This window comes from Fistularia commersonii, chromosome 14 (assembly GCF_037954325.1).
Source record: "Fistularia commersonii isolate RoL2024-O1a breed Wild chromosome 14, RoL_Fcom_v1.0, whole genome shotgun sequence".
In the NCBI taxonomy this organism is placed as follows: Eukaryota; Metazoa; Chordata; class Actinopteri; order Syngnathiformes; family Fistulariidae; genus Fistularia; species Fistularia commersonii.
In genome coordinates this window covers 15462738-15475441 of record NC_141297.1, presented here as the reverse complement: position 1 = coordinate 15475441, position 12704 = coordinate 15462738, and the positions used below count along the sequence as shown (strand labels likewise).

Here is a 12704-nt window from a genome sequence, read left to right as displayed (position 1 = left end):
AGGGGATGTCTGTGGGGGGAGCGGATGAGGTTTAAGACCCTAAGGCCAGGGTCAGGCCTCGCTAACTTCTGAATTTTTTGCTCCTCTAGCAAAGTTATGGATTTTCTATCCCAGAACAGTGTTCTGTTTTATTTGTTTATTTTAAATCACACATTTTTCAATCAGATCTCCAGAGCTGCTTGGCACTGAGTCAATCAGCAAAATGGATATGAAGAGCCCATAATCTACTTATACTTGTTATTTTACAACCCTTTGATATAAAAAGGATCAACACAAAAGTACTTTTTTGATGTCTGTGTACTTCTGACCCAACCTTCAGTTATTTAGTGCCTTGAACGTCATGCGCTTTGTTTCAATTTAATCAAAATATTATTTGCAGCTATCAAACCCAAATATCACATCTCTGACCCCTCCTTCCCTCAGTATTGATCTTTATCACACAAGGCTCCACTCAACTATGATCAGTAAAAGGAAGGAAATAGGATAAATAATATTTCTGACAGAAGCCTGTTCTCTTTAATTACTACTCAGCTTTCGCTCTGTGCCTCAGGGGAATGTGACAACCGAAGTGAGTTGTTGCGCCTTTAAGAAACAAGAAATGCCACACATTTCTCACCAGCATGTCTGCTGAGGAAACTGAGGATCGGTCCTCGATGATGCCGTTCACCTGCTGAACCTCTCCTTGGACCCTTGGCTGGGTCTGCTCGGCTAGCTGATCACCTACAAGGGACAAGCCACAATGAGAAATTTTAAACATAATGGGACACGGGGGATGTTGACATCAACCGGAGAAGATGACTGAGTCAAAGACAGCCGTGGTTGCGGGCTCTGACCTGCTCCTGCATGAACCTCTGGTGGCTGATGCTCTCCCTCCCCTGTTTCGGTAGCTGGCGGACTGGGCTTACTTTCTGCTTTGTCCCCTGCTTCCCCCTTCTGGGCTGCACCATCAGTACCCTCATCTTCAAACACTGAATACGGTGTGAACCAAGGCAGAGCTCAGGTTTTAGGATATAATCTGAAATGAGGAAAAACTACTTGACCTGTCAGCAAGACTTGACACTTGCCTCTTGACGGTGTGACCGGTTCTCCCGCTTCAGTTATTGGAGTGCTGCGGCCCTCTGACTCCCCATTAACAGATGGAATGTCCTCTGCTCCGTCCTGGTCTGTGTCTGGGGGTGGTGGTGTGGAGGTGGCGTTAGTGTTAGTTACGTCGGGAGTACTGGCTGCTGGAGAGGGGGAGCTCTGGGGCTCCGGGGTTGGAGTGCGATCGGACTGAGGAGACCCAGATTTTCTACTGCCTGGGATCGGAGACGGGTTCTGCTGGGGGAGACGCAGCCGTTCTTTCTCTTGCTCCTGGGCCTCCAGAGCCTGAAGAGATGCCAGAGAAAGATGAGGTCACTTGAGGGGCTGTGGGCCTCACAGAGAAAGGCAACTGTCCCAGATAGTTGGAGAACCAACTGAGCATGCAGACCAGGATAGCTCAACATTTTCCCTCATGGCTGGATTCATAACTCAGGCTTGACATTCTATACTTAATAAATGATTATCATTTTCTTTGATGACCAAGCTCTGTGCACTTCATACATATCTTGATGGCTTCATTTCAAATCCTTGGTCAATCTTTGGTGTACGATTCAGCTTGAATACTTGAGAGATGAGAACAACTTTATTAATCCTGAAGGAAATTGTTGTGCCAGAGTTTCAAGTAAAAAATGTAAAAGCAGAAATTTAAAAATGTAAAATGTAAATGTAAAAGTAAAAAAATACTTCTGGCCATGACAGTCTTTGAGAATTGTTTGTGGAGACACAGCACTTTTACATGCAGCCAATTCCAGTCTTGTGTGACCTTTTGACTCTCAGGCCAGAGTCACACATCCATAGTAAGTCCAGGATTACTGAACAGCTTTTTCTAAAATGTTACCTTGATGTAAATGAGGGTGAAGACAGCCCTGCCCTCAGATGCCTAACATTTGGATTTAAGATCATGTAAACTGACATTTGAAATGTATAATCATGAAACTAGAAATACAGGTTTCGTGATGTTTTAAATGTTCAACTCATGTCTGATAGTCTTAGTTTGAAGAACTTTCATGTCAATTTTATGGACGTTTTTCAGTTCGATGGTGATATTATTCCCCACAATTCTGAAAAAAGTCACACTCAAAAACAGAGTATTTTGCCCACAATTCTGAATATATAATTAAAATGACATAATATCAGATTATTATAGTTCTATACATCACAGAATTAAAGACCTCAGAGGTAATGGGTATAAACTTTGGGTTCAGCTCCATCGTGTGATGCTGCATCTTATCAAACCAACTGTTCCCAGATCACCGGCACACCGCTCACCACACCCACCACCCACTGTCCGCCCACCCTTCCTCTAAATTGTAAGGATGACATTAAATTACTTAAGGACACAACTTTTTCCATAACAAGAATCACCTGAAAAATCTGCAAAAACAATGGGAAGAATATGAAAAAAAGAAGGCGCTAAATAAAAACAAGCAAAGAATTATAAAAAATAGTTAAGTTATAATCAAATTCGAAACTTGATTGAAAATGTTGATGAATTTATACCAGATAAATTTGGGATCTGATCATGAAAATAATGCTTTCAGCTCTCCATGTATTCATGTAACACGTGTTTTGTTAAATCTAATGAGTGATAGAAATATTCATAATGAAAAACAACTTCCCGTCTCTGTTACATACACCCCAGCCTGAGAAAAATTGCAGCAAAGAATGGTTAGTATTGAGTGATGAATAGTACAAACAGCCTGATTCTCCATTCGTGTGAAGATAACGTTGAGCATCTGTGTGAGCGTAGCTTTGGCGGTGGTCTGGTTGATAAGGTTCCGGCTGGCCAGGTAAATGTTGTAGCAGGTTCTCACGGTAAGGAGGATTGTGCCTTCGTGAATCTCTATATGGGGGGAGGTCACTGCTGTCAGAAGGGCCTGCGTAGCGAGAAAGGGAAGTGACTATCAGATGTAATCTCTAGCCGAGAGGATACAGATGGTGCAACTGCAGAAAAAACAGAGACGAGAACTATATGGTTTCCTGCTGTATGACTGTTGGACTTTCCTATAGAGCCATATCCCCAAATGAACCGTTTATCAATTCAGTGACTGTTGCAGGAAGAATAAAAACAGGGCTGACATTCAAGTCATTACTATTATTATGTCTATATTCAGTCAGGTCTCCTCTGACAGTGAAAGTAGAGAAAAACAAATGTTTATTATCCACCCCATTAATCTTTTGTCAACACTGATAAAACTACATGCTTTGAATAGCAGGAGACTTTGCCCTTTTCAAACAGCTAGCTCCTGCATTTTAGTCACAAGGAGGAAATCCATGTATGATCAGGTGTAGCAGCAATGAGGAAAAGGCTATCCGGCCCAAGACAAGCAAATGTAAGTGGAACATTCAGCCGTTTTCAAACAAAGAGGAAGTAAAACCATATATACTAAATAATATATATACATAAGTACATACTTAAAAAAAAAAAAAAAAAAGGTCTTGTTAAAACTGTTCTGAAGGGAAAAAAAATAAAATAAAATCTTTCTTTGTGACTTTGCTGCCAAGTACACTCATTTGGATGTAACAAATTAAGAATGTATGAATGAAGACCCTTCAAATCTTATAAGGATAAAAATGCGATGAGAAATTCACTGGTCACAGGATACAAGTGGGAGAAGAAAGCCACGAGTATTGCTGCTTGGCAAAAGGCCATGCCATTTTGTCCACAGCAATCTGGACTGTTTGACCTGACTAAAATAAACAAACACCTTGCACAAACTGCAGAATGGAAAGGCTGTTTTGGATTCTGGATTAACCATGAATCCATGCCCCATGAAGACAAAATTGTTTGGCAAAATATTTGTCATAGAAAAAAATGTCTGGTTTGGCTCTTAAACTGCAAGTATTTGCCAGCACAATTTTGTACCAAACAAGTGCTGTGTAAATACTGAACAACTAGCTACTGACAGATTGAGGATATTGATGTGTGGTTGTAGGTTTACACAAACTAAGTGATTACTAAGATACTAGAAACATACCAACTCACCACTTGGGAAAAACAGGTTGGGGACAAAGTACATTAAAAAGACCACCTGTCCGTCAGGAGATCGCAGCAGTATGACAGTTGGATCAGATTTCAAACTATCTGGTTCTCCACTCTCATTTCAGGATTTCAGCGATACACGACCCATGGGCATCCCAGAGCATAATGGAAAGTACGGCTTTGAACTAGCCTGCGCACGACATGGGCCTCTTGCCCAGAACATAGGATGTTGTAGACGATGTCTACTATTTCCTCGACCCGGCCCCTAACGGGAGGAAGAAATGGATGAACTTGTGGATTGATTTTGTCAATCTGCCTGGTGAGCATAAGGAAAATTTCAAAATTCAGGTTAAATCATACCACTATATTTTGTCCTGTGCCGACATCTAAGTCAGGGGAATGAGACTTGTTTTTCAGCAGGAAAACACACCTAAACTAAGAAAGCATTTTATTACAATTCATTGACCGGCATCATGAACTTGGCCACTGTGATAAGGGTCTTCGTTGTACAGGAAAACACATTTCCCGCCGGTACACATGGCAATAAACACTTTGAACTTGAATTGTCCAGGGCTTGAAGTGTCTATCCCTGGCAGCAAGACAAGCTCATTCAAGGAGCATGCAAACCTTGATGATCTGCAGCTGGACTCCCTCATCAGTCTGCGGCCCTTGGAAGCAGTTGCAGATTGTTTCCACCAGCCGGTCAATCAGCCGTTTGCCCGGGGCCCTGCTGTCAGGGGCATTCCCTGTGATGTGGCCATATGCGATCAGTTTCTGACATGGAGAGACAAAGCGCAGGTTAAGGCAGCAATGGTAGCCAGTGGAGCATTGTTTATGTGTGTAATGACTCATTTTATTGGCATTTGTGTTGCATTTCATATCATTAACTCCGCATTGTGAAGCAGAAAAACTACAGAAAGATGACATAAAACTTTTGGGACAGAAGATCTCAATTAGGGGCCAAACATACACCATGGGACTGATTATGCAAACCTTGCCAGATATATTTTGGCTGAAATGCACAGATTATTCTAAAGTTTCACACATACAGTTTTACTGTACATGATAATATGCAGCAGACAATATTGAACTACTATTCAGTGCTTAATTCATAAGCACTGTCCTAGATATGCAAATTGCATATCTAGTACGTCCTCCTCATATTCCATTGCTTTTCAGCTGGGAGTATTTATGCATTCAACATAAAAACATAGTTTCTGAGTTATATAAAACTTTGTTTCTTTTCAACTCGCCACATAGCACTTTCATAAAAGAAAAAGTCAAGCTATACCCTCAGCTATCAAGGGAAACCATCAATCTCTTCCATGCACAAAAAAAATGTATGACAACAAAATGAAAAAATTGACATAATACCGAGTGGTTGGGGTGAGACAAGTCAACCCTGGTTATCAGGTTTTCCACTTTAAGCTTCTACCCTTCAAGTGGGTGTAAATACCAGACAGAAATTCACCAACTTAATGGATTGTAACTAATGTGGCTACACGAGTATAGCAATTTAGGGGTGGGATGTGTGTACAAGTGCACACATTCAAGTGAAATAGCAGCCTGTGTATGTTTGGCTTCTACATCCTTCAAGATTAACAAGAGGTAAGGGAAAGAGTGATTTAGCAGCCATTAGTGTAGACTGTGAGGGATGCGCCATGCACTCTGGTTTATTATTTAATGTGTCACTTGGACAAGAAAGGAAAATATTAAAGTTAAGATAGTGACTGGATAGGTTAGAAAGATAGAGACTGGCTTTAAGGTTACTAACTGGGCTCAGTAACCCCTTTATAAAGGTTAAATTTATTGAGCAAGCAAATGCTACAGCAAACAGCCTTTCTGGGTATGAGAGTGTGTGGAATGCAGAGCTGTTATTATTATGCAAGCAATACATGTTATTAAACATGTGTGGCGGGATTTCAATCCTTCCAGTCTTCTAGTAATGGACCCCGTCCCCGTCCCAAGCAAAATCGCCTGCTAGATTGAACAGGAAGTAAAGGCTGTTGAGTTTAATTATCCCCAGCATGCCCAGTCCAGTGTGTTTGTGTGGCAGTGAATATTAACCTGCAGACAGTCCAGAGAGGTGCTAACTATCCGAGGTGACTTTGACTGACAGGCCAGCTCAAAGGGAAGCACATATTTGTCAGCCTCAACGTAGTTGGCACGGGGTGGGACCACTGTGCCATCTCTGCAGTAACGAGGAAGGAAAAGTTAAGCTCATGTACAAAAGCATTACTAACACGGCATGTTTATATTAATCAGAATAACAGACTATACATCACAAACCATACTATTGATGTATTCTTTTAAAAGCAGACATATCAAACCAGTCTTCCAACTGAGTAGACATGGTTTAATCTTCTCCGCATCAGGCAGAATCTTACCTCAGCTTCACGACACAAGACCTCACAAGAAAAGTCATACTTCCACGATATTTAGTCCATTCATTTATTAAATTTTAATCCCTGCAGGGACCAGGGGTTACTTGCATGTATAATTGTACTCACTTTTGTTTTTCAAGCTCGGCCTTGATTTCATCTGTAAGGACAAAGACACAGATATCAAATCCTACTGAGCATCTGACTTTTTGGTTAGCATCACTTAGACATGATTTAATGACAGATCCAGGTTCACATCTACAGTCTAGCATTTAATACTGAGAGACCTGCACCCGTCAGCAGCAGCACTTTATCAAATCTTATGCCAGCAAAGCTTTGTTATTCTATTTGTGGCACCTAGTGTCTGTTGTGGGTTAGAGGTGACTATATAAAACATGCACGCACGCACACACACAGCCTCTTTCGGTCTGTCTTTCTTTTTTTTTTAAACACCACATTAAGGCTACACCATTGTGGCCAAACAATTCAATTTTAGTTTTTTCTGACCATCGAACAGATATCCAGAAGTCATCTTCTTCTCCAGATGAGTTTTTGCAAAGGCCAACCAGGCTTTTGTGTGCCTTATCTGGAGAAGTGGCATGCTAGTCTGCGTTCATGGAACCCAGCAGTGTCCATAGACAGTCTGCCTTGAGACATTGCCACCAGCAGAGCCCAAATTCTCCACCATGACCTTAGTCTCACGATATCTGCTGGCCGAGTACAGGTGTCACTTCGCCTTCTGACCACATCCTCTGAGATTTGTCACAGTGTGGAACTTCTTGAATTTTTAATGATATTTGCACTCTGGCTACTGGCCCTTGAAAATATTTATATTTTTCAGGGGTCGCCAAAGCGAATCAACTTTCTCCATCTAACCCTATTCTCTGTATCCTCCTCTCTCACACCAACTACCAAAAAACTCTATGTTAAAATATGCCAGGGACATGAATAATCTTTGGCTTGACTGACTATACATACATATATATATATACTGTAAGTTCCGGACTATTGAGCGCACCTCAATATAAGCCACACCGGCTAGCCAATCGCTATCTTGGTCTTCCTCCTGCGCACTAAAACCGTCAAAGTTGTCTTCTTCGGCGTCGGAGTTGAACAGACTCAGAATTTCCCGGTCATTTCATCGGTCCGATGTGACGAGGATAAATGTTTTAGCGGCGTGAAGCTTGTTAGCCCCCCCCAAAAAGTCCATATATTAGCCGCATTGTTGTTTACGTGAAAAAAGTCACGGCTTATCGTCCAGAAATTACGGTACATACATACATACATACATACATACATATATACACACATACACACACATACATATATACACATACATACATACATATATGTATACACATACATACATATATCTATATATAGATATATATATGATGCATATTGAACTACATCATGGTACTTTATAGTTTATGCACATGCAACGCTGTGATTTAAAAGCTTTTAAAATAAATGCTCAGCTTTGACAGTCAATAGAAAACTAAATGTACACAAGTACAAATACCTTTGTGCCAACAGCACAGCCAAATGTAACTGAACTTCCCCTCCACTGTCTGGCTCCCTATCTGTGCATGCACCTCGGCAAACCTCCGCGACTGATTGAGCCACGAGCGTTGCAACATTAGCATTCTCTGACCCTGGCCAGGCCTGCTGCCAGCCCATGAAAAACTGTCACACTTTCATGAAATACCATCTAAGTGGACAACAAAAGTAAAATTTTGATTTAAATTCCAGTGAAGCCTAAGATAAGCATGTGTATTAACATTTCTTTGAGTTCAAAATTCCCATCTGTGCAAATCTACTTCCAGCAACAGAATAATTATATTAAAATTGTTATGGGGAGTCAGTGTTACAGTGTGGCACTGCTACACAGCTAGCATAGACTCAGATTCCTCTGGCCGCTCAAGGTTCACATATTTGGTGACTAATGGAATTGTCACAAAGGAGCTGTGTCATTGATTAAACAACCATTTGAGGTCATGTGCGTTCATCACAATGTTTGAGTAAAATCAGAGCTGAAAATTTAAAAATGGTCAGATTTCTCATGATCATAACCAAACATAATCAATGAGATTAACATACACTGGATCACCTAGCATGTGCATGTCGATATCTCATAACTTTTCATTGAAATTGATATTGCTTCATGGCTATAACGGACGTTTCTCCAACGGACATTGTTTGATGCCTCACAGGTGTTTTTCAAATCAGCCCTCCATTGCCAATTGAGCGATATTCAAAACTGTGGACTGGACCTAAATATACGAATGCATAAAGCAAACAAATAATCTCGCTCTCTATTGCATGTTTCATTAACCATAGTCTGCGGAGATGAATGCGAGTGCACTGCACCATGTGACTTTGTACATATTTAAAGTTTAAACATACCAGGTCAATGTGTGGCAGTGGAAAAGCTGAGATGCCCCTGGAGCTCCCCCAGTTTACCTATTCACCACACAGGCAACTGCTGTGACAGTGGAGTAGTTAGGAACTACACCTTTTATGTAGTCAAAAGGATTGTTAGTCTCTTCTGGGACCATAAATAATGGGTACGTTCCTGTCAGAAAAGGACACATTACCCCACAGGACCCAGGCTAATCCTCATGGTTGCCTATTTTTTAATTTCTTGGTGAATTTCAGTTCATGGCAGGCCAAGTACCTGACAACTATAAAGCTTCTACAACAGTTTAACACTTTCTCAATGGGGATATACATGTACCTAAAAGTAAGTATCAGCAACCGAGGATGTGCACCTCCAGGGGCAGTTTAAACTACTCTGCCTCAGCTGTCACACAGCCGGATTTGCTCTGATATTTTTACACAGTAAAAAGCCAATTGTAGAAGGTGGGCCTGTCCAGCATGATTTCTGACATAATGTTAGAAGCAACTGGCAAATTATATGAAATATCTGATCTGACACGTCAACATTTAAAAATTGATGTGACTTTAATTCAATTTCAGGTATTTCAAATGGTGGGAGAAGTGGGTGGCATTTAGGTGTGCTTATTGAAAGGCTTCTATCCATCTGTTGAGGCAAAACACATGCAATGCCAGCCACATTGTTCTGGGTCTTGGTTAATAGTTCAAACTGTAAATTTATTGACAGTTACAGTTGTCACATATGGAGTTCAGGATCAGATTTCTTGGGTGTTTCTTGAGTAACATCAGGTGACAGCCTAGGTGCACAGTCAGGCAGGGCAGCACGAAGGCAAGATACCCGGTGGGTGTAACACTATCCCTGATTGTCTTTAGTGGAAAGGCGCGGACGTCAGAGAATCCTGGTGTAGGGTAACTGGTTCCGCAGAACAAGACTGGACAATCCGGCTGGGTGACAGCGCTACGTACATGACGGGGATTGGTCTGTCCTGCTAGCTATCCTAGCCGTGTCAAGTTAACGGCAGCTACCGGCCCGCCGCGTACCTACCGACGTTGGCAGCGGCGACCGTGGCGTGAAGGAGTGTTGACACAGCAAAGTAAACATTAAGATGCGGAGACGAAGCTGACAAACCATACATAACGCTACGTGTACACGCCAACGGACCTGCTAATGAGGCTAGGCAAATGCTAACACATGCTAACAGGGGAGTTAGTCAGCATCGAAGACAGACGAGAGGCCACTGAAACGTATCTACCCAGAGGGCTGTAACACTCAGGGCTAAACAAGTCACAATACAGAGGTAACACACTGACCCAGGGCCACTTGACAAGCTTTGCGCAGCTGGCTATGCTGGCTCCTCTTCACCTCCTTGTCCGAGAGAATTTTCTCCAGCGCCCGAGACAGAAACATGCTCTTGGTTTTACTGTTCTCTGCCTTCAACTGCGACGCTCGTTGCTGTTGTTGTCGTTGCTGCTGCATCTCTCGGTCTCCGTCCCGCTTCTCTCTCAGGCCGTCATCTTTGGCCTGGTCCTGCGAAAGAGCATTTGACAAGAGAAGCTAACGTAAACCTAGCTATCCGTGTCAGTCCAGTAGGCTTGCTACCTCAGCCCAGCGCCGCCATACTGCTTCTACGTCATGTCACGTGACATTCAGCTGGCTGGGTTTTGACAACAGCCCCCCGGGGAGTTCACAAACCGTCAACCATACTTCCGTACAAACCAGTAATTCGTATCATTTTCAGGAATGATGTATAAATCGTAACTCAAAATGTACTACGTGCATAATAAAGGAGCTCTAAATGGAACTATTGTGTAACTATTGGCCATTTTCATCGTGTGCATACAGGCGCTCGCGTCAATAGCAAAAGCTGTTCCTTTGGTGTCCCGCAGATGTCGCTAAACACTGGGAAGATCCTCTTCCAACGTACGTGAAAGAGCACATGCAATAGAATTACTAATTTACAGTTGATTGGCGGAAAATTATACAAAAAAAAATTAAAATCCAGGACGTATCACTCTATGTATTCTTCATATGAGAAAACCTAACAATGTCTTCAATCAAAGACGTCTCCTGGATCCCCCCTGCAGTTCACTTACAGGTCTGTGGATTGTGCAGGGAACTTGGACCTCCACTTCATCCTACGACACCTGGACACAGCAGGAACCTACGCTAGGATCCCCTCTGCAGATTTCAGCTCTGCCTTCAAGCTGGGAAAACACCTGTCCGATGCCCGGACCATCAGCACCGGTTCCCACCAAGGCTGTGTCCTTTCCCCTCTACTCCCTCCATGTTCCTCCAGTCACCTATCCGTCAAGCTCTTAAAGTTCATGGAAGGCACCAGTCTCATCGAACAATCTCTGGTGGAGATGAGACCACCTACAGGTAGAAGATTGACCATCTTGGGAGCTCAATCCTCTGAAAGCAGTGGATATGGTGGTCGACTTGAGACAGAACCCAGCCCCATCCACCCCCATCACCCTGGAGGACTCCCCAGCTGGCATTATGGAGTCCTATAATCTCCCCAGACCTAAAGTGGGAGCTCAAAATCAGCTCCATTGCCAGCAAAGTATAACAGAGGATGTTCTTCTTGAGGCAGTGAAACAGGTTTAACCTGCCAGTTAAGCGGTGATGGTGCACTTCTACACCATCATCAAGTCCATCCTCACCTCTTCCATCACCATCTGGTACGCCTCCACCACCAAAGACAAAGACAGACCGCAGCGTTTCATCTGCCATCTCCCTAGGACCTGTATGCTCAGGGCTGCAGGTAAGACTACGGACCTTCAGCACCAAAACCTTTCCATAACAGTTTCTTCCTGTCGGAAGCCTGCTTCATCAATAAGGCCTGGGACCTCCACTGAATGGTGTTGACCCCTACTCTCTTTGCACTACCCTAGTTCCAGATTCACTTTTTATGATTGCTCCATATTGTCTGTAAGCAGCCCTGAATTACAGAAAATCTATTGTATAAGAAAACTACTTGGCAATCAAAGAATTTCGGATTCTGATTCAAGAAATTAAACAAGGTTGGTATGATTAGTCTGTGAATAATATGATCTGGATGACTGAGAAACTTCAGCCTGAGTTAACAGGTTAAATTGCTGGTAAATTCTTCTACTTTGCTATGGTTATGGATCCTACAGAATATGACTGGCTTCAAAACATTTTTGTCAAACGCTGCAAATCCTGTTTCAAGACATGCCACTTAAAATAAAGTTGTTTTTTTTTTCCTTTAATCAAGGTGAGAGCTTAAACATTTAAAACCTGGGGAGAGAATAAACTTGTGCACTTAACCATGAGGGACATCACACAAACAATTGCTCTGTTTATGCCACTTCCTTTTATGAACAACTACAGAAAGGTCAGCAAGAACACCAACAGTTCCTACACATTACTTTATTATTTTACCCAGCTCCTCCAAGCAGAAATCATTAGATGTACATCTAATTATTTATATAGCTCCTGCTTACTTAAAACACCTTCATTGTAAGATAAAAATGTACATTTTTTAAAGCATCAATATGAAAATACTGACAATCTTCATTACAAATCTATACTATAGAATTTATCTGGCAAGCAAAGGTCATTATTCAATCACTTAAAAAAACAACAACAACCTTTCAACTTATACAATTTGTTTCCCACAAAATAATTCACAGTATGAGGAAAGCAATTTTGTCTTTTTATTTGGTTATTTTTTTGCAAAAATAACCAAATCAACCTTAACCTAATTGAATCATCTCTAGTGGGCAATAGCATCTAAGAAGACAAAAAAATATTGATCATTAAAAGAAAAAAAACATTAAAAAAAAATAAAATCATAGAAAGTGTACAAGGAAAGAAAAATACTCAGACAAATGAT

General features: G+C 41.8%; 1 protein-coding gene across 1 annotated transcript in view; it reads right to left on the bottom strand.

The window, feature by feature from the left end:
- The window catches only part of arfgef2 (ADP-ribosylation factor guanine nucleotide-exchange factor 2 (brefeldin A-inhibited)), a 32366-nt gene extending 21873 nt beyond the window's left edge, over nucleotides 1-10493 (bottom strand). Inside the window, exons 1-8 of the mRNA XM_086159829.1 lie at nucleotides 10156-10493; nucleotides 6577-6607; nucleotides 6134-6257; nucleotides 4694-4840; nucleotides 2781-2960; nucleotides 1065-1368; nucleotides 834-968; nucleotides 617-720 (exon numbers count right to left, since the gene is read on the bottom strand). Coding sequence (XP_086015955.1) covers nucleotides 617-720; nucleotides 834-968; nucleotides 1065-1368; nucleotides 2781-2960; nucleotides 4694-4840; nucleotides 6134-6257; nucleotides 6577-6607; nucleotides 10156-10321 — 1191 coding nt within the window. The 5' untranslated portion in view covers nucleotides 10322-10493. The remainder of the gene's footprint in view (nucleotides 1-616; nucleotides 721-833; nucleotides 969-1064; nucleotides 1369-2780; nucleotides 2961-4693; nucleotides 4841-6133; nucleotides 6258-6576; nucleotides 6608-10155) is intronic.
- Between the last annotated feature and the right edge of the window lie 2211 nt (nucleotides 10494-12704).